At 46.7% G+C, this 26321-nt stretch overlaps 1 protein-coding gene across 2 annotated transcripts in view; it reads left to right on the forward strand.

Moving 5' to 3' along the window:
• SLC9B2 (solute carrier family 9 member B2) overlaps positions 1–26321 on the forward strand; it is a 368958-nt gene that overhangs the window by 337253 nt on the left and 5384 nt on the right. For both annotated transcript variants that reach the window (XM_086961576.1, XM_086961577.1), the window contains exons 10-11: positions 3409–3517; positions 21320–21456. In XM_086961576.1, the coding sequence (XP_086817702.1) occupies positions 3409–3517; positions 21320–21456 (246 nt within the window). The remainder of the gene's footprint in view (positions 1–3408; positions 3518–21319; positions 21457–26321) is intronic.

Consider the following 26321-nt stretch of genomic DNA (forward strand, 5'->3'; position numbering starts at 1 on the left):
TGAAGCAAATATATTGCCCGCACACGGCGTGTAGCGAGGCTTAACGTATTGGCCTCAAGTGCTCTTAAAGACGGAATGTCCGCAGACGCAGACATCTCATTCAACAGCACTTCAGTTTTTAAAAACAAAGAACTACAGCACACGTTGATTTATCACCACGAGCGCGAACGCAACCTCCTCTGCACTATTAGACTAACCATGAGGAACGCGAGAAGTTTATATTGACCGCATCCTTTTCAATTTTATTATATATCTTGGGTGCAGCTGAAAGTTGTACATTTCAACTTTGCAAATATTAACATGCAACATGGTGAGCACGCTTTAGACGAGCCAATAGCAGCCGCACACTCTCAGATATATCTATAGATCCATGTGGCCAACTTGTGTGCCAAACACAACGATTTATAAGATATTAGACTCCCATACCGACCATCCAACTTCATTGCTCTCTTGCAGAACAAAAAACAATGTACAAGGATCTGTTCGTCACCTGTTGGAATAAAAACAACTGAGGACTTTTGAAGGATATTTCTATTACATCGCACCCACGTGAGTATCATGATTACGCTGATGCTTGAAATACAATTGAAACAATCCCCCAAGGCACAAACTCATGAACCTCCCTCTAAATTACAGCATACCCTACTCCTACCTTCAGAGATTGACCATCACTCACAGGAGTTCAGGTATGAGCTGAGTGTTTAAGACTGAATGTTAAGTTGAGAGTTGCTTCTTAGTATGACTGACAGTATATTTTTAATGTATTTTTTCAGACTTAGTCTACACCGTCCTGATGAGAATCACACCATCAAAGGGGATTCGAAACGCGTCGACCTCCTTTTCACATTATATAGACCAATCTTATGTCATTGTAATATGAAAATTGGAACTTTTTGATGGTCTATTGTTTTGATAAAAACATAATAGCGTGTTCCCATTTAGTGGAGGTGTTTGCACCTGCTCTCAAGAATAGGATTTACACCGGGCATATATACACCTCTCACATTGTTCTTAGCCTTCCCGTTCCCCTCACTACCCAATGAATTGTGTAGTCTTGTCTTGTGTATGTCTGAACAGTGCACTCCTTGTTGTCCATTTAATGTTGTGTGTTCCCCCACCAATGTTTTGAGCAATAATTTGGTTATATTGTTTTTAAATTGTGAAAAGATATTTGACCCAGTCGGAGTCAACTGGATGTTGCTAGGTTTTTGGTTAAAAAAAAACCTTAAAAAACAATTTTTGATAAAGTTGAAAAATCAAAAAGAAAAAATATGAAAAAAGAAAATACAAAATAAATGAAATATGTTTGATAAATCAAACTGAAAGAGTGGTCTTTGTAATTGAGGAATTTCAACTTAATTACTGTTAAGCTGGAATTCAATGCGCAGTACTGGCATTTTGTTTGTTGAATCTCATTCTATCTGGGCCGCACACGCCAGTTCCGGGTGGACGACCAGCTCTTTGTTGCTTACATGGGCGCAAAGAAGGGACGGGCGGCGCACAAGCGGACTATCTCTCGGTGGGTCGTCTTGTGCATCAAGGTTTGCTACTCCTTGGCGAAAAAGGAGCCTCCTGTTCCATTCGGGCCACGGCAGCTACTACTGCCCTGGGTTGGGGAGTACCCTTACAGGACATCTGTCAGGCAGCTACATGGGCCTCGCTGCACACGTTTTCTAGACACTATTGCCTGGACAGCCAAGTCTGGAGAGATGGCTTTTTCGGCCGTTCCGTTCTCCAGGACTTTCTGATGTGATCTTGGTGCCCTGCAAGTGTGTTTCTCCTAACCTCTTCACATAGGTGTGGACTAACGCCCGCTTAATCTTGCTGTCAAGGCCGTTAACGTTCCACGTGAGTATCTTAATCCCGCCCTGGGCCATACCTTCCCCTACGGGGCTATTCGCTTGCGTGTCCAGCATTGAGTCAAGAGTTTTTCAGGGGGCCCGCGCACGGGGCCTTCAGGTCGTGAGTACGTATGATCAATGTGACATGCTCAAACAATCCCCCCCCCCCTCAAGTCCCCCCTCCCGCAAAGCAACTGTAAAACATCCTCCAGCCCCCTCCATGGAACCCCAAACATGAAACAACTGTACACTCCCCCATCAACCCCAACCCCACCTCTCCCCTCCGCCAGCCCCATCCCTGCCAATGGCAACGTACAGGACTTTCGGGCAGAGAAGGTCTGTCGCCCACCCCTAATAACCCTCTAGCAACCCAGCCCCTGGACAGGAATCCTGGGGGCGAACAACACTCCCCTCAGCTGTAGCTGTCTATAGGGAGGCAAATTACCCCAAGGAACAGTAACACAAAAGGTATAGGGGGTGTGTCAACTTGCGTGCAGTCCGGCAATGAGCCAATAACTTCACTGTCAATTCAGCCCCAACTTCAAGAATGGGAGTCCTGGATATCGTCTTGTGAGACCCCGGCCTCCTTTGCCAATTCCTGCTCCATCTCGTTGATCGCCGCCACCAGCGGGTGCATGGATCTCCGTGTCCTCGTCTCCGGTAGAGTTTCCACCAGTGTCCTCCTCCCCTTCAGATCGTGCGTTCCCCGCTAGGCAGCGAAATCTGGAGCCTGCTTGATCTTCTGGCCCAGGGGATGTCGAGCTCAGTTGTCGTCGTTGAACCGAGTTTGTGTGGGATACAGGGTCGTCTTCAGTCTCCTGCTGCCAGGTGATCCTCTTGAACTCTGTGTCTTTGGCTGCCCCCACTGGGCCCCAACGGCCGGTGCCTCCGTCACTGTCTCGCGTCGCCTGTCCTCCGTTCTCCGCAATGGAGGGCGTTCCTCTATCCACTACCACGCATCCTCTGGGTGGGGGAAAAAGTGGGTCTTCTCCTGGTATACAACTTTCACCTTTGCCTGGAAGAGTAACATGTACTGAATGCGTAAGTCTCTCAAGCGGGCAATGACCGGTCTCGGTCTCGCCCCCACCGGTGGCTTCGCCAGCAAAGCCCGATGTGCTCTTTCTATTACAAAACAATTGGAGAAGCTTGCTGCCGGGAAGGTCTTCTGAAGCCAGGTGTGCAGGAACGCTGCCATGTTGTTCCCCTCAATTCCTTCACCAAAGCCACAAAGCGGAGATTATTGCGGCGGGCCCTATTTTCTGCATCATCCACCTTCCATTGGAGGTGCCTGTGGGAGGCCTGGAGCTCCGACACGTCTTTCTTGACTTTGATTCATTTAAGCTTTTTTTCCATCACCTTATTGTTTGTTGAATGATTTCACAAGCAGCATAGTGATAAAAATTCAGAAAGAAAATCACAGTGATGGGAACAAATCAGCAGCACTGGGTTAGAAATTCAGAAAGAAATATCACAGGGAAGAGAACAAATCATATGTTGTTAGTGATCAGTCACAATTGTGCTATTCATATGAAAATATCAATAGATTGTTTTATTTTTGTCTTTACAGGTCGAGGTAGAAGGCATTGTTTCAGTTGCCTGGGATATTTTTCAGCCCCTGCTTTTTGGTTTGATTGGTGCAGAGATATCTGTGACAGCTCTGAGGCCTGACACTGTAGGTAAGAAATATCTGGAAAGGCAGATTCAGCAAATTGTATCTTGCGTCTATATCTAAATCTGTGATTTACCAACCCATGTATAAAAGCATGCAGCTGAAGATACAGTGATTGTCTAGGAGTTCTGGTTACTGTAGGTGCTTTTTCTAGTTAACAATAATATATGTGGTGTCCCAAAAGTCATCTTCTCTGTGGTTTGCTTGTGTTTGGTAGCTAAGCGCCATTTATCTGTGTTTTCTCATGTTACTGCATCCCACCATGCATTTGTGTGCAGTGCATTTTCTGTTCCTCTCAACGCTGCCTGAGTTGGTGAAATAATCTGTTGGTTCTCTTTCTGGACCTCCCTTCCAAACCATTGTCTAAACCTCCCAATTTGTATGAATGCTGCTGCCTTCTTGTCTGCGTGATATATATATTCCTACAGTGTTAGGTGTTTTTCCACAGGCTTACTGTACAAGGTGGTGTATTTTGTGGAAACACTTTGGATTCAAAGTGTATGACCTTGAGTGTTTCTGGAAAATGTCTCTAAGGTTCATATAGACCTTTACAAAAGGTCTGATTTAAACTTTTTTTAAAACGAAAATGTGGCTAATGATTGACTTTGACGGACATAGCCCCATTGCAGAGACTTGTTGTTGCTTAAAGATTTGGGCATGCAGGTTATGGGTTTCCCATTTGGAAGATCACAAATTGAACCTGTATGTATGATCTTTAAGGCCGCTGAGGATAACAACGAGCCCGATTATTGAAAAATGCGTAGGTTTAGTGGATATCTTTACATGGCAGAGAATAATTCCTAACCAGTGTGTGAAGTGATCTTAAGAGAGATTTTACTGGCCCAATAAAAGACAGTTGTGAAATACTGTTGTGCCTGCATTGTGCACCTCTGTAGGGAAGGCTGAAACATGCAAGGCCAGTGTTGGGTCACTGTTGCTCTGACATATCTCAGACTGGAGCTCTTCACATCCTCTCTGAACTAGGCACTAAAGAAAAAAAAAAGCTATCCAGCCCTTAATTAAAGACCTTAGTGAAATGCACCTGTGGATGCATTGTGTACCTCTGTAGGGATGGCTGATACATGCATGGCAATTGTTGGCCACCGTTGCTCTGACATATCCCAGCCTAGAGGCTTTTTATATCCTCTATGAATTTGGAGCTGAAGAAATTGAAGAACTGTCCACCCTTACTTCATCCAATTTCGGATAGGCCAATATATGGAGTTGATAGGGGGCCTGACCATTCTACACCTCGACTCTTGGAAGGAAGTCTCAAAACAGTCCTGGATACTGCACATCATAGGGTTTGAGTTTAGGTGAAGACTGCCTTTGCCTTTTTCTTGTGCCTCCCTTAGTATTCCCCACCCTCTTGCTGCCGGTGAAAAAGGTTCATCTCACCCAGCATCACTAAAACAGATTCCCATATCAGAGCTTAGCCTGGCCTTTACTCCACATTGATTACTGTTGGCAGCTGAAAGGGTTGGGTTGTGGAGGTCAATATCCTGGACCTACATTAGGTAGATGTAAAATTTAGGTTGGTGACTGTGGCACAAAACCTGTGCTTTTCTATCGATGGCATTTTGCTCACTGCCCGTTTCCATATTGTTGTATGGCAGCATATAAGAGGGGTTTATTTGATTTGTGGCTGATGGGCCAGTAAGACATTATCAATATAAAGATGATGTATGTGGGGGAGTGTAGCTAGTGTCAAAATGGCCATGATGATACGAAGGGGCAGAATTTTATTATCTAAGCATCTGAGATGACAAGACTGGGCGTTTTTAATACTGGGGGGAGCAGGTTTAATAACATCGCCTCCTTAAGTAAAAAGGGGACAAGAGGGTGCAACAGTACTATGATGGGTATTGTCAGGAAGATTTCAACTTGGAATGACAGTGGTCTCAATACCTACTTCAAGCACTATGGAATACTCGAGTATTTAATGGGATAGGGTATAGCAAAAGGGATGTTACTGGAGACCCACTTAGTAATGGAGAATGGGGAAAAAGTGTGCTGAAATGCTGCTGCCAGACAAATGGTACATCTTATTCTAACTTTGCAAGAAGGGTTTTGACTTTGGTGACCACTGGTGTCCCATTACAAATACACGATGTGCAGGCAGATTTCAATGGAGGGTATGTATTGGATGAGAAATGTACCTATAGAATATTTATGTGCCAAATGTCGTTGATAAATACTTTTTCAGAGAGGTAGTGCAGTTACTCCCCAACAACATTAAAAAAACATTGTCTCCTTGGTCATTAAATTCATGACACCATATTTTTTAAAACAGCTTCATGCTCTTCAGGCTCTTAAGCTGCAGTGCAAGGCCATCTTCTGGTTGTTTTTATGATTAAATGTTGTGGGCTGGAAATGTTAAAAGAAAGATTTAGAGAAATGTTGGTTTTATTTTAAAAAATCATGTCTCTGAGTCTTTCTTTTAACATTTTCTAGCCCACAAAATGCAATCATAAAAAATGTTAAAAGAAAGACTCACAGACATGTTGATTTTTTTAAAATAAACTTAAACATTTTTGTAAAATTACTCCAATTCAATTCATCAAGCTTTATTCGACAGATATGTCATGAAGGCAGGCTACATAAGATAGATAATTCATAGGGCACAATATATAAACAGAGTTAAAACCTTGTTAGGGGTACATAAGAAATAATAAAACACAGTTAATATGGTTTAAAAAGACTTGAACTACTAAAACTTATCAAAAAAAACAGTTACAGTTCATGACAATAGATAGTACAAAGATACCAAGGTTATTTATCAAGTGCCTAGCACGTATACAAATATACCAGACATTGATACAATATGTAATATTTGAGGAGCTAACTTCCTATACATATGCTCAAAAAAATGGCAGACAAGAACCTTCAGTTTACAAGGAGTGACTGTGATCTAATAGCCCACGTCCATCTAAAAAATTTGGCTAATGCAATGACTATGGGGGGTGATCTGTCCGTGTGCAATATTCTTAGCGCTTGACCATTCCTTCTCGTGCCCAATAGCCTACAAATTGGCGTGAGCCACGCTTGACGAGGGGCAGCATAAACTGGGCAGACAAACAATAGGTGGGCCAGTGACTCCGATTGGGCCTCACAAGCAGGGCACATACTATTGCCTGCAGTGGCTCATTTTGCTGTGCGAGATCTTATTGGCAGTGAGCCCACCCTAAATTGGAAGTACAGATTCCGGTCGTACGTTTTAGTTATTATATCCCAATACTGCTCCAGGCTTGGGGACGGTTTATCTTCTAAGAATCCTCCCGTCAGTGAAGACATGTCACTGTTTTGAATGTGTTATGAGTCACCGATTCCCAATATTTTTCTTTTAAGGTCTCCTTGGAGGGGAATAGGTCACTCGATGGATTTTCCCACAGAGTAGCCATGCCAATGCTGACTAGGGAAGCTCTTACCTCCCGTAACCATTTAATTTTGTGAGAGCGGTCCACTTCAATTAAGTCTTTAAGGCCAACGTCATACATTGCCAATCCTTGCGCGCACCAGATTCTTCGCCAATATAATATAGGACGTAATCTTGCTATGTCAGCCAATGCTTTTCTACCTAAGTCATATAGCATTGGGGGTACTGTGCTTTGCGGGAGGCTGGTGATCTTACGTAGAAACCTGTTCTCTGCATCGGTTAACTTGGAAAGATTCCCATACCACCAAAGCTCTGCCCGGTATAGGGCGGAGTTAACAACTTTCATGTTGTATATTTGCAGCTGGCTTAGTAAAAGAGGTATTAAACTTGATTTGTAAGGCTCCAGATAGTTGCCAGTGCTTCAATGTGGCCGTGTCAAGCTGGCAATTCCACCTTGTATTGTATTGCATAATGATCCCCAGATAAGTGAAGGCACTAACTTGTTTCAGGGGACGGTTATTCAAAGTGTGCCTCCTCTGAATGATCTATGCTGGTTGAAGGTCATGAATTTCGTTTTTGACACGTTAATTTCCAAGTCCTGCAAGAGGCAGAACTCCTCGAAGAGTAAAAAGGATCGCTGAAGACCGCTAGGAGTTTTTGAGATAATTAACGTGTTGTCAGTGAACATCAAAATAGGACTTTTTACCCTGCTAAGATTGGGGCATCCGTGGGGATGGACTCTAAAAACTTTGCAATCCCATTAATGAAAAAGAGAAAATAGTGTTGGGGCCATAACACAGCCTTAGCACACTCCTTTCTCTATTGGAAAGGGATTGGTGACATTACCCTGAGAGCCCCATCAAATTTGGGTAAAATTGCTCTCATGAAGTCTGGCAATAAGGTAAAGCAGTTCAGGAGACATCCCCCAACTCCTGCAATACTGCCCAAAGTTTGCTACGGGAGACGAGGTCAAAAGCTGACTTAAGGTCAACAAATGCAGAATACAAGCTGCCCGTGCCTAAAACCACCATCCATCCAATATAATAAAATGAATCCAAACACCTGATCAATGGTATTTGTGTGGGCCAGAAAGCCAGCATGTAGTGGGGATAAGATGCCCTGCTCCTCTATCCAATCTTGTACCTGGTGTAAAACCCTCCGCCCCATTACCCTTTGCAAAGAATCTATTAGGCTGATAGGCCTTCAGTTGTCTGGATGAGAATTAGCCCCTTTTTTAAACACTGGGATAATCTTGGCCCCTTTCCAGGAGTCAGGGACTGAGGCATCAAGGGCGATTGCATTAGCCAGCAGAACAATATACCGGCACCATTTGGGTTTGTCATGGAGGAAGATGTTGGCCGGGATACCATCTAGGTCCGGTGCTATTCCCCCCATTACTGCTCCTAGGGTGGCGTTGACATCAGCCACAACAAAGGCTGTGTCTTGATAGAACTAGTACGAAGGCTCAATAAGATCTCCCTCAGCTATGCTACGGGCATATTGGGGTTTAAAATGATTGACCCATTGGCCCTGAGCTACATGGCTTTGTGGCAGTAGTGGCTGACCTCCCTTGTCCCATTTTACTATTTTTCAAAACTGTTTTGAACTATTACTGGCGCAAGCCAGTTTAAGATCCTGCCATCTACTTTCATCCCATTGCTTCCTAAACTTTTCCTGGGTCCTCCTATAATTTTGCCTGGATAACCTTACTTTGCCTGTGTTCCCTGCTTTAATCGCATCCCCCAGAGTTATGCGCGCCATTCTGCATTCCGCGTTGAACCAGTGCCAGGATTTCATTTGTTGAAAGCTTTTAGCCCTACTATCCTTAAAGAAGTAAGACAAAATGGGCAAAAAATGTGTTATCAGTGGCAGTTATAACCTCAGGAAACTCGAGGTTGACAGAGCAGGCCTCTAGCTCAGCTAAAGTGAGGTCAATGTCATTAGTAATGGTGGCTAGAAGTTTGGGCTTCTATAATATCTTTACCCATTTTAGTCATCTCATATAATTTGTGGGGACCAGGTCAAGAGTGATCAATTCATTGTCTGGCTGTGTAAGTACCCTCTGTGATTGTAGATCTAGGGTCGCGCATAAGGGGTTGTGGTCGCTCTCTGAGCGGTCCCTCGCGATCATGTCCCCCAGAGAGTGCTATAGCTTTAGGTTGATTAATAAATAGTCAATACTGCTTGCACTGTGACCGTTATTAAATGTGTTTGCCCCATATCTATCTGATTTGGTTCTTCCATTTGCTGCCCTTAGGCCTTTCTCCAGACAAATAGAATTAATTTGTATTGCCACATCCGTCCATTTTTTTATAGATGCTAATTCCAATTTTGGAATGCCCCACTGGGCGTCTTCCTCCCCTGTGAGATCATGCTCCTCGTTAACAGGGGCTCAAAGGACAAGTTAAAATATCTGGCAATTAAGACTTGAGAATCCCAGGAATGCAGGTCTAGAAGATTGTTGAGAGCCGCTAAAACTTCAGACTTCTTCCCCCCACTTAATCCTCCCACATAGACATTATAAATGTCAGTGTTACATAGCAGACCCGTCTTCAGCCGAATTGCAAGAATTTCCTTGCTCTGGGTCGGTAGTACCTGGATATTGTAGCTGATCGCTTGGCGAACCCAAATTATTAAACCCCCCAATAGTCAACCTTGTCTCCCACTGGTAGCTGGGATATGATAGTTTAAGTAGCCTAAACAGTGGAAGGGGTCCACCAGCCAGGATTCCTGAAAGAGACAGATGTCATGGTGCTCAATGAAAGTGTGCCAATCAGGAGATGTAACCTTTGACCTCAGCCCTGTGATGTTCCATGATATTACAGCTAGCCTGGATGAAGTAAGACAAGATACAATTTGCATATTAAATCTATTGGGTAATTTACCTCTAGTGTCCCACTTTCCTTCTGGCGAGGGGAGTGTTTTGGGTATATTCCAAGATGCTAATGATGAAAGATTTCATACTGCAACATCCTCACTCTTGCTGGCAGGAGTATAAATTGTGTGCTCCATCGGAGCGCCAGCGAGTGAGGGTAACCTTCAATCAACCTCCCTTAGTGGTGACATACTGAGATGTGAGTCTAACTCAGGGGGATTATATTTAAGTCTAATGGTGGAGCGGGTAAGGTGTTGGGTGCCAATGTCAACGTTTACAAGATTTTCCACCAAATGGTGGTGGGAAAGGATTAGGGCAATGTAGTCTAGTGGGGCATTAGGGCAAGTGAGTCTCTTAGCTGTGATAATATCGTCCTTTATTAAGGACCGACAACCCCTACCGTGACGAATCCACTGGGTGCACTTATTCAAGAGGAAACCCTCATCTTCTCTAGACGAATCGCCAGAATTCTTAGGAACATTAATCATGTACACAGTGTTTTGTGCACCTGGCATACTATCTGCTTTACCTGCTACTTTCTGCCCGCCACTTATATTGGGATCGAGGATTGTGAAGGGAGCAAGGGTCGAGACGGAAGACAACGGGGGCCTTGGGATGGGAGTAAAATTACGTTCCCTAACAGATTGCGATTGGCTCCTGCTAGTGCTATCCATAGTTAGTGCCTTGTGTGGACCACTAGCCCTAGAGCTTTGAGTTGCCTGTGCTTTACTAAGTTGCATTTGGCAGTTATTAGCACCTTTGACTAGGGTATGATGCCAATGAGGATTTGACCAGATCCACATCTAGATGCACCTTACTTAGGGAGTCGCTAAGGTTACCGACAGACACATTGAGAACTCTAATTTCCTTCTTTAGGGCAATTAGTTCACTGGACACTGATCTTTGGAAAGAGTTGTCTATAGGCCTACTAGGTTGCATAGCGCTAGTATCAGTACGGCTCTCAGTCACTTCGCCAGCCTTGTCTTAGCCCCTAGTATTGCTATGTACACTACTCTCTGTGCTATCCATGCCCGTGTTATGTACCTGAGGCCTGTTATGAGTGGGGATTTCTGGTGGGTCTGGCTAGTCTGATAAGGTAAATAATCTATTACTACAGGGAAAGGTGTCCTGGGCTTCTTGGGAATCTGTTTGGGATTGGAGAGGACACTCTACTACTTCTCTTGCCTCGGATTCACTCTGTAGTTCAGGTGAAGAGATTCTACTAATTGGCTTTTTAAACATATCCAGTATGCGCCCTTTACAAGGTTTGATACTCTTGGCTTGTTGTGCACTAACCCTGGATGTCGTGTCAGGGGTGTGGGCGGGTGGAACCAACAGGCCCTCCCAGATAATAGGATATCAATCCTACCTATGACACCCCCAACGGAATCGTTGATGGAACCTAACCCTCTCCTTTTTCCCTTTTTCGCCTCGTTTTTTTGGCCATCACCCATTCCTCCTTCACAGGATTTCCTCTTACCCATTTTACCCCTACAAATGACAAATTTCAATAATACACGTGCCACACCTACTGATGGTCTGAAGAAACAATTGCCTTTGCGAACTCAGAGCAATATCGGTTCACTCTTTACCTGCAATGACTGTCCCCCAGCAAGAAAGCGGGAGCCCTGGCCAGATTTTAAGCGCCTCCTGGCACGAACAAAGCATGTCGGGGGCATCCAAGCAGCACAGCAGGCTGGGGCTTGTGATTCCTGCCCCCCCTCGGGCACAACAGTGGCAGCAACAGTTTCAGTCTCCCGCGCTGCGCTGCAGGAGCCCTGGAAGGATCTTAAGGGCCTCCTAAAATTACTAGTTCGAGGCATGTGGGCTGCTGAATTCATATCTGTGCATAGATCGCCGCCTAGTGTTGGGTCCGGATGATTGCACATTGTTGTCCTGGAAGAGTCTTCGAAGTATCACGAGATAGGTGGCTCCTCCCCTGGACTACAGTGCGCATGGGCATCGCCTCCATCCCCAGATTGTTTTTTTCCGCCATTGGGTTCGGATGTGTTTCGGTTCCCTCCGTCGGAATCGATAGTTGTTTAACTTTCCTAACTTGAGACCAAAAGATCTTTAGGACTTGCGTCGGTATTGTCCATCGTTCGGGTTTGTTACTTCATCAGCTCCGAACTCTTGCTACCCTTCCGCGTGCTGTCGGCGCGGACAGGCCTACACGACGCTCCAGACTACTACCATGGAACGAACTCCGTTTAAGAGGTGCCCAGTGTGCACCTCAAAGTATTCACACCTCGACGTGCACCCAGTGTGCAACAAATGTTTGTCGCCGGACCATGATGAGACCAGGTGTATAACCTGCTCAAAGTTCCGGTGTAAGAAGACTCTCAAGCTTCGTCGGGCCGCTAGACTCCAGGCCCACTTATCAGCGCCCCCGCCGGACAACATCTTCGAGGAAGACGTTAGTGACGACACCTTCTTACAAGTTTCGGACTCCAGCCCAGCGTCGGAAGATGAAAACTACGACGCGGGGGACGAGGAGTTTGATGAAGTCGTCGGAGAGGTAGGGGACGACGACGGGGCCATTGCCACCGTGGGGGATAGCTCAGAGGAGGAGCACCCTCAGACTGACTCCGGAGTCAATCCCCATGATACGGCCCAGGTCGAGGGATCGCCTTCGGGCCTTACCCAAGACCTTACTACTCGTCCCACGGCTCCGCCTACGGGCCCGGCCACGGACATTGGTGATGCGCCACTCCCGGTAAAGAAACTGAAAGTGAAACCACCGGGGTCCACACCAACGGTATCGAAACCGAAAGTGAAAGTCTCACTGTCGGGACAAAAGGCTCCAGAGAAGCCCAAAATGGCCGCCAACATCAAGAGCCACGCCAAGATGGCCTACCCGAAGACCCTGGTGTCGAAGGCGAAGACGACTGACGCGGCCGCGTCGGCACCGAAAATGGTCGAGGTCGACGACCCGAAAAGACCCTCGAAGAAGCGTCAAGACGACCCCAAGGCTCTGGCTGCGCCGATTCCGGCCGTCAAGGGCAAGGGTGGTGACGTGTCGGCTCCGAAGACCATGCCTTTGCTCGCCGACCCGACTCCGGCTTCGGGGGAATCGCTCGAGCCGGTCCAGCCCTCACCGTCCTTAACCAAGAAGGTCACGGAGTCCCTTCAACGAATTCGGAAGGACGCAGTGGCCCCGGAACCAAAGAATGTGGTGCCGAAGCCTGCACAGCAGCCGGCAAAGGCGCAGACGCCGATCCGCTTCATGCTGCCGCCGAAGAAGACGCCAAAGGCATTCGCTCCAAGGCATGGGGCCGGGGTGCCCTTGAAGCTGGTGTCGACGCCCAAAGCGTCATTGGTAGTATCAAAGCCTCGGCTACAGCCACTCGCAGAAGATGAGCGTCGAGAGGTTGTCATCGACGCCGACACAGGCAAACTCTCTCTCCTTAAGAGGAAAATCACCACGGAGCCGGTGTTGGAACATTTGCGTATTCCACTCAAAAGGAAGTTGGACTCTGCGGGTACTTCTGCCCCTATGGAGCCTGCATCTCCACAAAATCTAGAACTCTCACCGACTCATTCTAACACTGGGGAAGGTGACGGAGATGATGAGGACGAGTACAATTATCCAGTGTACTCGGATCCGGAGGAGGTCAACGAACCTTGGTCTGCTGGAGGCGACCCTGTGGACCCTCAGTCAGGTCACGAACCGCAGCTTTTTGCAGCAAAAACTTCTCCAACAGTTGACTCTGCAGCCTTCAACGCCCTAATTGAGAGGGCTGCGGCAAATCATGATGTCGAACTCCATGCGGACCCTGTGGATGTCGATTTTCTGTTTGACACTTTCTCAGTGGCTGAAAAGTCAGTCAAAACATTGCCTATGCTCAAGGGAGTGCTGAAGCACGCGCCAGAGGTTTTCAAGGAGCCCACTCGGGCGCGAGTCATCAATCCTCGTATTGACAAGAAATACAAGGCAGCGCCCACTGATCCAACGTACATCAAGGGACACTTGCCACTGGATTCGTTGGTGGTATCCAACGCACGCAAGCGGGCGAACTCGCAGACCACGGGTGATGCTCCTCCCCAGACAAAGAATCGAAGATCTTTGAAGCCTCAGGCAAACGTATTGCTGCGCAGGCAGCTAATATTTGGCGCATTTCAAACACGCAGGCCCTACTTGCACGCTACGATAGGGCGCACTATGACACCCTAGAAACACTTCTGCAACACTTACCTGATCAGTACAAAGAGGCAGCTGAAATGTTGATTCAGGAGGGGAAGCTCATCACCAACGCTTCCATTAAGTGTGCATTGGACGTGGCTGATACCGCCTCCAGGGCTATAAACACTAGCGTGTTACTGCGTAGGCATGCATGGCTTAGAATATCAGGCTTCAAACCAGACATACAGACAACCATCTTAAATCAAACAGTTAATCCAGACCACCTGTTTGGCCCTGAAGTGGACGCAACCCTTGAAAAAATGAAAAAAGATACGGACACTGCTAAGTCTATGGGGGCCCTCCAGTCCCAGCAGTTTCGGGGTGGTTCTTTTCGCCGCTCCAATAACAGAGGCACCTCAAGGGGTCAGGCATCGCAATCCACGCAGTATTACAAAAGCAACACCCAGACCTCATACACCAACAAGGGTAGAGGTGGTTACAGGGGCAACAACGTCAAAGGCAGGGGAAGTGGAAACAACAGCTCCAGGTCCTCCACCACCAACAAACAGTGACGCCTTGTCACTGCCCCCCGACCACACAACACTGGTCGGGGGGAGACTCCAGCAGTTCCTGCCCGCGTGGAAATCCATCACCACGGACAGGTGGGTCAAATCTCTTATTCAGTACGGTTACTGTCTTGAACTCACGTCCACACCACCAAACATACCTCCAAGAAGCCGTCCTATGTCCGGCGAGCACTTGCTCTTGTTGCAGCAGGAGGTCGAAGTCATGCTGCAAAAAGGAGCGATAGAGCTCGTGCCACTGCAAGAAAGGGGAACAGGAGTTTACTCTCTGTACTTTCTAATCCCCAAAAAGGACGGATCCCTCAGGCCCATCCTGGACCTCAGGCCCTTAAACCGGTACATCCTGTCGGAGCATTTCCATATGCTCACGTTGCAGCAGGTTCTCCCTCTGCTTCAGCAGGGGGACTTCCTGGCTACGCTAGATCTCAAGGATGCATACTTTCACATTCCCCTGCATCCTTCACACAGGAAGTACCTCAGGTTCACGATTCAAGACCAGCACTATCAGTTCAGAGTTCTGCCTTTCGGAGTCACCACAGCGCCAAGAGTTTTTACAAAGTGCCTGGCGACTGTGGCGGCGCATCTACGGCGCCAGAACGTCCACGTCTATCCCTATCTGGACGACTGGCTCATTCAGGCACGTTCGGAACAGCAGTGCGCAAACCACGTGTCCCGCACCATTCATCTCCTGCACGATCTGGGATTCTCACTGAATTACCCAAAATCACATCTCCAACCCGCCCATGTACGGCAGTATCTGGGCGCGACAATAGACACTCTGGCAGCCACTGCGCAGCCAAACTCAGTGAGAATCGCCAGTATCCAGACGCTGATCCAACGATTCAGACCACAGCACTCGCTTCCAGCGAGGGTGTTCATGCAGTTGATAGGCATGATGGCCTCCTGCATCTCCATCGTCCCGCACGCGAGGTTACATATGCGTCCGCTCCAGGAGTGCCTAGCACGTCAGTGGACTCAGGCTCATGGGCAACTAACAGACCTAGTGTTGGTGAGCGGTCGGGCGTACAACTCTCTGCATTGGTGGAATCCACAAAACCTTTGCAAGGGCCGACCGTTTCAAGAGCCAGTGCCACAGATTATCCTGACAACGGACGCCTCTCTCCAGGGTTGGGGAGCGCATGTACTCCACTACACAGTGCAGGGACTATGGACATCACAGCAGAAGAAGATGCACATCAATGTGTTGGAACTGATGGCAATCTTCATGGACCTAAGGGCGTTCAAAGTACATCTGTGCAACAAGGTCGTGTTGATCCGGACGGACAACATGACGGCCATGTACTACATTCAGAAGCAGGGAGGAACACACTCTCCGCAGCTGTCTCATCTGGCTCAGAGCATGTGGAAGTGGGCCATTCAGAGGAACATCTTCCTCATGGCGGAGCACCTCCCAGGCAAGGACAATCAGATGAAGGACCTGCTCAGCAGGCACAGCCACCAAATGCACGAGTGGGAGATACATCCATCAGTACTCCAACCGTACTTCCAAAAGTGGGGTCATCCAGAGATAGACCTGTTCGCCACAAGGGAGAACGCAAAATGCCAAAGCTTCGCCGCCAGGTTCCCACACCCGCAATCGCAGGGCAAAGCGATGTGGATGAACTGGTCAGGCAGATTTGCGTACGCTTTTCCCCCAGCACCTCTGATTCCGCTGGTGGCACGCAAGCTCAGGCAGCACTCGATGACTCTCATCCTGGTTGCTCCAACGTGGGCTCGCCAACCATGGTACACCACGTTTCTGGAACTTTCCGTGGTACCGCATCAAAGGCTTCATCTCACTCCCAGCCTTCTGACGCAGAGCCATGGCGACATTCAGCACCCAGATCCGCAACAGCTCAACGTGGCGATCTGGCTCCTGAAGTCCTAGAGTTTGGCTACCTCAATCTTCCCCCTGATTGCATGGACATCATTCGGGAGGCAAGGAAGCCCACTACTAGAGCATGTTATGCGGCTAAATGGAAGCGGTTCGTCATTTATTGTGCAAACCACAACATTGACCCGCTGGATGCTTCCATTCAGAACATCATTTGTTACCTGTTCCATCTATACCAATGCAATTTAGTGTATTCTTCCATCCGCATTCACCTGTCTGCAATGGCCGCATACCTCCAGAATAGGCGGCACCTATCACTTTTCAAGGTTCCTGCTATCAAGGCTTTTCTGGAAGGGCTCAAAAGGGTCATTCCACCACGGACGCCACCAGCTCCAGAATGGAACCTCAATGTGGTTCTTACAAGGCTGATGGGTCCTCCTTTTGAGCCACTGCACTCTTGTGAGCTTCAGTTTCTAACTTGGAAGGTGGCTTTCTTGGTAGCAATTACATCGCTACGGAGGGTTAGTGAGTTGCAGGCACTCACCATCCAAGAGCCTTTTTTCCAAGTGCATGCCAACAGGGTGGTGCTCCGCACTAACCCTAAATTTTTGCCCAAGGTGGTATCTCAATTCCACTTAAACCAGACAATCAAGTTGCCAGTGTTTTTTCAAAACCCAGAGTCACTGGCGGAGCGGATGCTCCACACTCTTGACGTTAAAAGAGCCTTAATGTACTACGTTGACAGGACAAAGGATTTTCGAAAGACCAAGCAACTTTTCGTTGCATTTGGCTCACACCACAAGGTTAACGCTATTTCCAAAGCTGGTATTGCTAGGTGGATCGTGAAATGCATTCAAATCTGTTACGCTAAAGCTAAACGCACTCTCACAATTCCAACAAGAGCCCACTCCACCAGAAAGTTGGGGGCCTCTATGGCCTTCCTTGGGAACATTCCCTTGGAAGATATTTGTAGGGCAGCCACATGGTCTACCACACATACCTTTACTAAACATTACTGTGTAGACGTACACTCCAAACAGCAGGCAGCTGTTGGACAGGCTGTTCTCAAGACACTTTTTCAAACTGCTGCAGCTGGCACGGGCGGCCGCCAATGAGGGGAGCACTGCTATGTATTCTATGCACAGATATGAATTCAGCAGCCCACATGCCTCGAACTGCAAATGCTACTTACCAGTATGCATCTGTTCTTGGCATGTAGGGCTGCTGACATTCATATCGCCCGCCCTCCTCCCCGGCGCCTGTAGCAGCTGCAGTATTTCTTATATACGCGCATAGCATGGTCATCACTCACATAGTTCCCTCCATCTCTGCCAATGGCTAAAAACAATCTGGGGATGAGGCGATGCCCATGCACACTGTAGTCCAGGGGAGGAGCCACCTATCTCGTGATACTTCGAAGACTCTTCCAGGACAACAATGTGCAATCATCCGGACCCAACACTAGGCGGCGATCTATGCACAGATATGAATGTCAGCAGCCCTACATGCCAAGAACAGATGCATACTGGTAAGTAGCATTTGCATTATTAAACATTGCATTGTGTGAATTACTGAAATATCTATTTGATTAAAATATTTGTGATTTTTTGGAGTTAGATGATAGAAATGCTTATATATATATTGATATGCTTACCCCTTGATAAAGCCAATAGGCCCACTTTTTAGGTTTTGGTGTTGTGACACTTTTACAAAGTCAGTACGGTTGATTGAGCGGCCAGGACCTGCAAGACCATCTGCACGTAGCGCATGCCAGAAGGCTGGGCATGGCAGGGGTTGGCTGTTTGCAAGTGGTTCGACACAGGCCCAGAGGCCCCATCACCATGCGATTGGCTTTCCTTATGGTAATAAAAAATTACTTTATGGTAAAAAAAAAGAAATCTTGGAAATTCACTGAAAAAAACAAAGGTTAAAGTAACGTTATAGTTAGAAATTGTGTATTTATATCTTACATTACATTTTAGGTGACAAATTCAGTGACAGCACTTTAAAGTAAATAAAAAACACTGAAATTCCCAAGTAATAATTATCTGTAGTTAGTATAACTTGTGCCCTAAAGTAACTATAAATCATGACATGTTCTATGATGCCTTTGATGACATCACTGGAACATCTAAAATGACATCATTGTGCACTGCCAATTTAACCTGGTAAAATAACCCCTTTGCCATGCCTAAACTGCCATTTTTAATACAGATAAGTCATCCCCACGGTAAGCCCTAAACAGCTGATTGGACAGGGCGCATTGTATTTAAAAAATTGGACATGTACTTTTACGTTTCACATGTCCTGGTAGTGAAAAGCTACTAAATTTGATTTTCACTACTGTGAGACCTACCTCTCTCATAGGGTAACATTTGATTACCTTATCACATTTAATAAGTAATAACTTTTTTTTTTTTTTAGAAACTGGTAGAAATATGTTCGGCCTCTAAAGAATTCTAATTTAAAAACCTCTTTAATGGTAAAGTCGGATTTTAAATCACAATTCTGAAAATACTTCTTTTTAGAAACTTGGCATTTTCTTGTCCTAACCATTTGGTGCCTGTGTCCTGGAACTAGGTGTGACTGGCAGTTGGCCTTTGTGTATTCCTCCCAGACAGTGTAACAAAGAGGAAGTAGGTGCTGGTAGGATGGGCCATCCTGCCAGGATGGGAGCGGTGGAGCTGTTCACTGCCACACTTATATTTCAAAGCAGCCATCCCAGCACACTCTCACAGAACCTCACACTAGCCCTTTGTCACCCCAGAGCCCTTGGAGTCTGGGCATGGAGGAAGGAAATTGCAGAACCGGGGAACTCCAGAGGTTTTATCCCAGTTCAAACTCATCAGAAATAATAATAGGACCCTCAGACCCACATTACAGTACATTCCTGGACCTGCGAATACTACAGAAGAAGGATTTTTTTGTGGCCAAATGACTGCCCTGCTACTTGAGGCCTGCCCTGCTTTCTGAGAATGAAGACTGGACCTGCTTCCTTCATCCCAGGCAGAGTGACTCCAAGGATCAGGTGGCTACCATCCTGTTCTGAGCTACAAGGACACAACAATCTCCACAGGCCTCCCGGCAACTTCCTAGCTGAACTGCTGCACTGGGCCTGCAACTAGACCTGCCTGAGCTCTGCTAGAGTGAGTCCCTGATCCCCAGTAGGTGCCTCCCAAGGTCCTGGACCCTTGGCTGTTATCATAGTGCACTCCTCTGAAAACAAAGGAGAAATTCAGAAGTTTTGGGCTCTTTGCGACCACAAACTGGCATGTGTGTGCCGAAATCTTTGCCGTCCACAATGACCACCATCACTAAGGTCCGCAGGAGCCAACTCTTCGCACTACAGCGACTGCCAGCGATGACCGGTAACGTGATATCTGTACTTTGCGCTACAGAAACGACAGCTCGTGGTGACCACCATCACGAAGCTCATGTACTGATCGTATGCCACGCCCAACAGGATCTTCATGCAACAGCAACCACCATCTGCGATGCCGGGCCTGCTCTTCGCGCTACAGGGAAGAACATCCGCCACAAACTAGACTGTTCGCACCGGACTTCAAAAAGGTAACTTTTTAGTGAAACTAACCTGGTACCTGTATACAGCTCACATTCCATTGCGGTCGGCGTGAACTTGTGACTTTCCCCTGGTCTAGTATGACCAGATAACCATAAGTGGTTCTTTGTGCTTTTGGAGGTGGGGACAATAGCACTGCTAAGCCAGAGAGAGGCAAGAGATGACGCTTTGAAATCCAGACCAAGTCAAAGCATAACACCAGAGCAGTCAGAATGTGATTCTGCAAGAGACACCCCATCAACATTGTGAACCATAGATGCACAGATGCGAGGTCACTGTAAGAACCTGTGAGAGGCACCCCTGAGGTGGGCCATCACTGTTGTGTTCCCCTGCACTTTGCAGGGGTGAAGTCATCAAGTGACGTGTGATTCTGCGAAGGTCACCACTTGAGGTGGCCTGTCACTGTATCCCTGCACCGTGCACATGAGACCCATGTTGACCTGGCAAGAGGCATCCTCTGGGGACCTGCCACCCTGTCTACCCTAACTTAAGCTGTACCAGCGAGTCTGCAACCCCACAACGACTGCAGCCTGCAAAAACGTCCCCACCTGAACGTCTGTGATTGTAAGGCCAGCATGGTTTGCCACCGGCTGTACTCTGCATCTTCAACCCCACACAGAAATAGCCCCCGAGTGTTCGCACCATTGCATTGTTCCCTTCGGTCCCCTTGGCCTTGGTGCCACTGCACCTGCTGCATTATTTATAGCTGCACCTTTGGCCAGCATTTGCATTTTTACTTTGTGTTTCATTGCATGCAAGGTATGATTGAATGTTTATAAGCGCATTCATAATTCTTTTTAATTTAGGGTCTTCTATTGCCTTAAACATTGCTTTTCAGAAACAGATACATGAACATACAATTTGTGCACTATTCAACCAGTAATTCTTTTTTTCCCTGATTTTAACATGTAGAAATCTCTATGTGCAAGTTTAGTAAATCTGTGGTGTTTCCCGAGATATCAGAATTTAGTGATAACTGCAGTTACCAACCCCATTGGAATTGAGTCCACTAGTATCAAGGATCTTAGCAACTTATTTGCCTATGCTAAGTAGCCCCAATCTATGTTTTCAGTACTTCCCCACTTTCCAAGTTAAGTGGAGTTTATCTTTGATGTCCTGTGCTGGTTCCAGACCCGTAGACAAGACCCATGAGCGAGAGTCCGAATATCCCATGGACCACGCTGAACATATTGCCTTGATGTACTTGCTCTTCAGACCGAGTTTTAAGCCCCATCAATAATTTAGTGGGCCTGACACCCATGCCTCTCGGTAAAGACCACCCCTGTTGTAATGGAAAGCCTTCCACAGCTCCAATTTATGGAAGCAAGGAACTTCATACCTTTGTTTGATCGGCATCCTCCCCCTATTTTGTTTCAATAACATATTTTCTCAGCTTTTTGTAAGTCATTGTTTCTTCATTTTTTTATCTTATTGCAGGGTTCTGTGTTGCCACATTGTGCATTGCATTGGCCATCAGAATTTTTGCAACATTTTTCATGGTGTGTTGTGCTGGCTTTAACCTCAAGGAGAAAATATTTATTTCGCTCGCCTGGATGCCAAAAGCCACCGTACAGGTAAAGTATACCAGAAGAGACTAGACCAATTTCATCAGTTCCTTTTAAATCCTGAATCATGTGATATTCAAGAATATAATCTACTTTGTAGAGGTTTTTGTTCCTAATATTTGTTAGCAGTTGTATCTGAAGTTGTTTTCTGCTGTTGATGCTTGTGATGTGCCAGATAGCCGACAGACTGGTCGTTTACAAATTGTAATGGTATTGAAAACCCAGAGCTTATAACCAAATGTCAATTGCCATCAGGAAACCAAACTGACTGGCTGAGGCTTCTTTGGGATGTTCGGATCAATTAAAGCAAAGATACAGAATATGGAGGCCTGATTCACTAAAAAGTCACAAATCTGCTCGTGTATTTTCCTTCTAGACTTGGAATATATTTCTATTTTTTGGCAGTGCGCAAACATGTCTGGTTGTAATTTCCAGGAATATTCCTACATCCTAATGTTTACACATGTACATTTTCCACTACATGGAAAACCGGAATTAGCAAAATCGGCGTATTGTTATTTTTCTATTTTCGTCACAGGGAAATTGTTTTCACTTTTTTTGAGACCCTCAGACTGGCACGCTGGGAAAATTGTGAGTCCCCAAAATCACACATTTGTGGGTCAACTGTGCCGTTTTTACATGCCCGGGTTCACCACTTTTTCGTAACCTAAGCCTGAAGTGCCAGGGATCTACCATCTTAAATGCTCTTTACAGTTATAAAACAACTGATTTTTAGAATCCAGTTGAATTGCAGAGGCCTTTTTTTGCAGATTCAACTTATACGTGGATTTTCAGATCATTTGTAAATCTGGCCTACAATACATAGAGCACAATGTATTCCTCACAAGCAAGACATGTGGTGGATCAGGAAGCTGACATGACTTTTTGTTGTCTTGATGTAAAGAATACAGTTGCAGTACAGTTGCATACCATAAGGCCCTTGAACTGACCCTAACTATAATGCTACAATGAGCAATATGTTGTACGATTTTGCACCCCACAACGTTTCTAGGCATGCAAGGACGAACTGTGGATGAAATCCAAGAGGGATTTGCTTCAAAATCGATCAGGCTCAACAATGCAGGGCAAAGTAGTCTTCAGCCTGTTCCCCTTTTGTAGTGCTCCAGAGGAAAAATGGCACAGAAGGGAGCTCTGCACATGATCCGCCCAGGAACTTTACCTCACTGCACAGCCTCACACCAAACAAACAACCACAACTTTATTTGGGTGGGGGGGAATATTTTTATAGTTCATCACATTTGAAAATTAACACAGTTAACTGAAACAAAGTCGCATGATATCACACACGTGCCATGACCGAGAAGATCGTCAGTTTCCATATCACATTTCAAATACCCTTCCCATTAGGCCAAGAATATTTCGAGGACGACCATTATGCAACCCCTCCCCCCACCTAACATGTTACGATGTTGTGTACCTCTATACTCTCTGTTAGGCGTCCCTTGTTTATGTTGTGCCCTTACATGTCTCATATTTCACTCAGAGCCTGTCTATTCTGTGTCTGCTATGACATCAAGTCCATAGTATTCCCTCCACTTGCCCCATACTTTATGGAATTTGTTCAGGCAAACTCTCGCCTTGTGTGTGACCTTTTCTGTGGCCATGTACATATCCATTTCCCTTCTCCATTCTTGAATCGTTAGCATGCTCGTATGACTGGTTTCTGTAAATGTGTATACCCAAATACCGAAATGTCGACAGTTGTCAATGTACTGGTCTACCATCAATAATCAGACGTGGGTTCGGGATGCTGGCTACAAAGGGGTACAGGCATGACTTATCCCAGTTCACCCAGAGTCCTGAAACGGAAGAAAACTCTAATAGAATTTGCTCCGCAACGACACAGGACAGCCTAACATCTTTCAGATATATTAGTAGTTTGTCTGCATATAGCGACAACTCGTGCAGGCCATCACCTAATGGGATTCCCCACTCCTCTTGTGTCTTGCGCAGCGAAGCGGCTAGGGGCTCGAAGACCAGCGCAAATAAAAGCGGTGACAGCGGGCAGCCCATCTCAATAGCAATCCGGCCAGACAGGTATCGGCCCATCTTGACCCTGGCCACCGGTTGGGTATAAAGTAATCAAACCAGACTCAGGAACTCGTCACCCAGATAATATTTACGTAGTGCAGCGAATAAAAAGCCCCACTCATCTCCAGGTCTTGTACTAGTCATCCGGAGGACTCCCAAGCAGTCCTGGAATAGTGTGCCACCCTAAAGAAGCGGCGTAAGTTTAATGACGTGCTACGCGTGGGTACAGAACTAGTGACGGAACCAGTGGGGCCAGTCTGCAAGCTAGAATTTTTGACAACACTTTGTAATCAGCGTTTAGGAGCGCCAGCGGCCGGTAGGAGCTAATTAGCTCTGCATTTCTATTTTGCTTCAGTAGCGATATCAGGAGAGATTCCCGTAGAGTGTCAGGCAGGGTGCCCAACTCTCGCGCTTCTTGAAACACCCTGAGAAGCTGCGGCGCCAAATCCTGTCGGTAAGCTTTGTAGTATTCGGTCGGGGAAACGTCAGGTCCCTGTGATTTGCCTGTGGCCAAAGAGCCTATCCCCCCCTGGATTTCTAGCAAACTTAACGGTTCGTTCAGCTCATCACGCTGGTCGTCAGTAATTTGTGGCAAGATCTGTGGTGTAAGAAAGGCGTCCATATCTGGGGGCTCTGCAGTATGCGCCAAGCGGTACACTGCAGTGTAGTGCGCCATAAGTTCCATATGTATATCATGCTGTTTAGTGAGGATGTGCCCATTTGCTGATTTTGGGTGCCTGTGTCTGTTCCTGTTTGATCATACGCACAAGCAGCCTACCTGCTCTGTCTGCTGTTGTGTGCCTGCTGCATGGGACGCATAATTTAAACAACGCAGTCTCTCTAATACCTCTGCATGTTTTTGCTTCTGTGTTTCTATCTCATGTTGAGTGTCTATGCCTCGCGCTAAGTCAGCTTCCAACCCCGACAATCCATTTTCAATGTGCGTTATTTCATTATCTAATTGTTTTTGGGTGCACAAACTCAGACCCAGACATTGACCTCGGATCGTGGCTTTGCCCGCATCCCACAGTAGTTCAGAGTCAGCCACCAAGCCTGTATTCTCTGCACAATACGTGGTGATCACTGTGCCAATTGCTTCTCTGAATGATGGGTCCTCCTGTGCCAGAGGCTGCAACCTCCATACGCGTGTAGTGAGTCCTGCTTCCTCCCCCTACAGGCGCAGTATGTGAGGGTTATGATCTGAGTGAGTTTTACACAGGTCATCCGCACCCACGCATGTGGTAAGTATCTTCAGTGCTCGGATATTCGTGTCGAGGAGTTGTGAAAACAGGAAGCCGTGTGTGGCTAAACTAAGAGAGAGAAGAGGGACAACAGGTATCTGCCTAAACTAAGAACCATGCCATGTGGCAACTAACGGCAACGTATGCCGAGTTAAACATAGTGGGACAGATACAGGTGCAATGTGTCTTGATAAATGAGATTGTTTATATATGGTACTGTTTTGGGGTAGGTATGGGTGCGACGTGGTGGGTTTTGGGGTTTGTTTCTTTGTATTTTTTCTTTATTTGTTAAATATTTCAAATGTATTGCTCTTCATTTGTCCTATATTTTCGTTGAAATTATCAAAGTCAACTTAATGTTCATACTATATGCATGAGTTGCTGGGTTACAGTGCTCTGCGATATATTGTTTTTTGCCAAAATCTGTTTTAAAAAAACATAGTAGGGGCGGGGTGATGGGTAGCAGAGTTTGGCATGCACTGGGTGTTACAGTATTATGGATTCATTATATAAAGGTGTGATCACACGCTTCGACTCAATGCAAACAAGGGAGTAGTCAACTGGCAATCAGCACGCATAGATGAGTGGGCACGTATCGTCGCAATGTACAGCTACATAGGCCAGGGTGTCCCATGAATCGTGTGGGTCACTCCCCTGCACTTGCGCATGCAGCCCCAATTACATACTCATAGGATGTCTAGAGTCCCGGCAGTCCATCACATCATGTTATCAGTAGTCTGCGGAGTCACTTCGGGTAGCAGCTGTGAGTCTTCGCCCCCCCGCCACATCGCTAAAGAGCCGCTCTCGTTGGATGAGTGTTCCTAAGAGGCATCAGTGTCCTAGCTGGGACGTTGATCTCTCATGCGTGCTACTGCTCTCAGGACGCCCTGCCAGTCCTGCAGTACCTGCTCTGGGTTGGGAGCAGCCGCCAGTTGGTTTGATGGTTCTTTTGTATGTGTTCCTTGATGTCGTCTGCACCCTCTACGGATTTTTGGTCGCAATTCCGCATTATTTCCCCTCTGTCTCAGTGAAGTGTGGTGGCCCGCAGACTCAAGCCAGTCCCATGCTTCACTGAGGTCATTGAAAAAATGAGTGAACCCATCTGCTACCACCCGCAGTCGAGCCGGGAGTATGAGGGAATACTTTATCTTCATGTCCCGCATACGCCTCTTCACCATTATAAATGTATTACGTTGTCTTTGTATCCCCAAAGCATAGTCCGGAAAGAACAGGACCTGAGAGTTATCTACCTGAATTGTTTCCATTTTCCTGGTTTCACGGAGGACTGCATCCCTATCCCTGTAGTTAAGGAGTCGGAAAAGGAAAGGACGCGGTCTAGCTCCCGGTATCGTCGGCCTGATGGTATTTTGTGTGCTCTCTCTACTGCAAAGTACGAAAAGAGAGAGTCCTCCGGCATCAAGGATTTCATCCAGGCCTCCGTGTATGTGAGGGCATCCCTGCCTTCCACACCTTCCGGCAGTCCCACCACTCTAACTTTGTTTCTGATGGAGCGACCTTCGGCATCGTCCAACTTGCGCTCCATGGATTGAACTTGTGCCCTCAGTTCACCCATCTCCGTGG

Source organism: Lissotriton vulgaris, chromosome 3_1 (genome assembly GCF_964263255.1).
Source record: "Lissotriton vulgaris chromosome 3_1, aLisVul1.2, whole genome shotgun sequence".
NCBI classification, from domain to species: Eukaryota; Metazoa; Chordata; class Amphibia; order Caudata; family Salamandridae; genus Lissotriton; species Lissotriton vulgaris.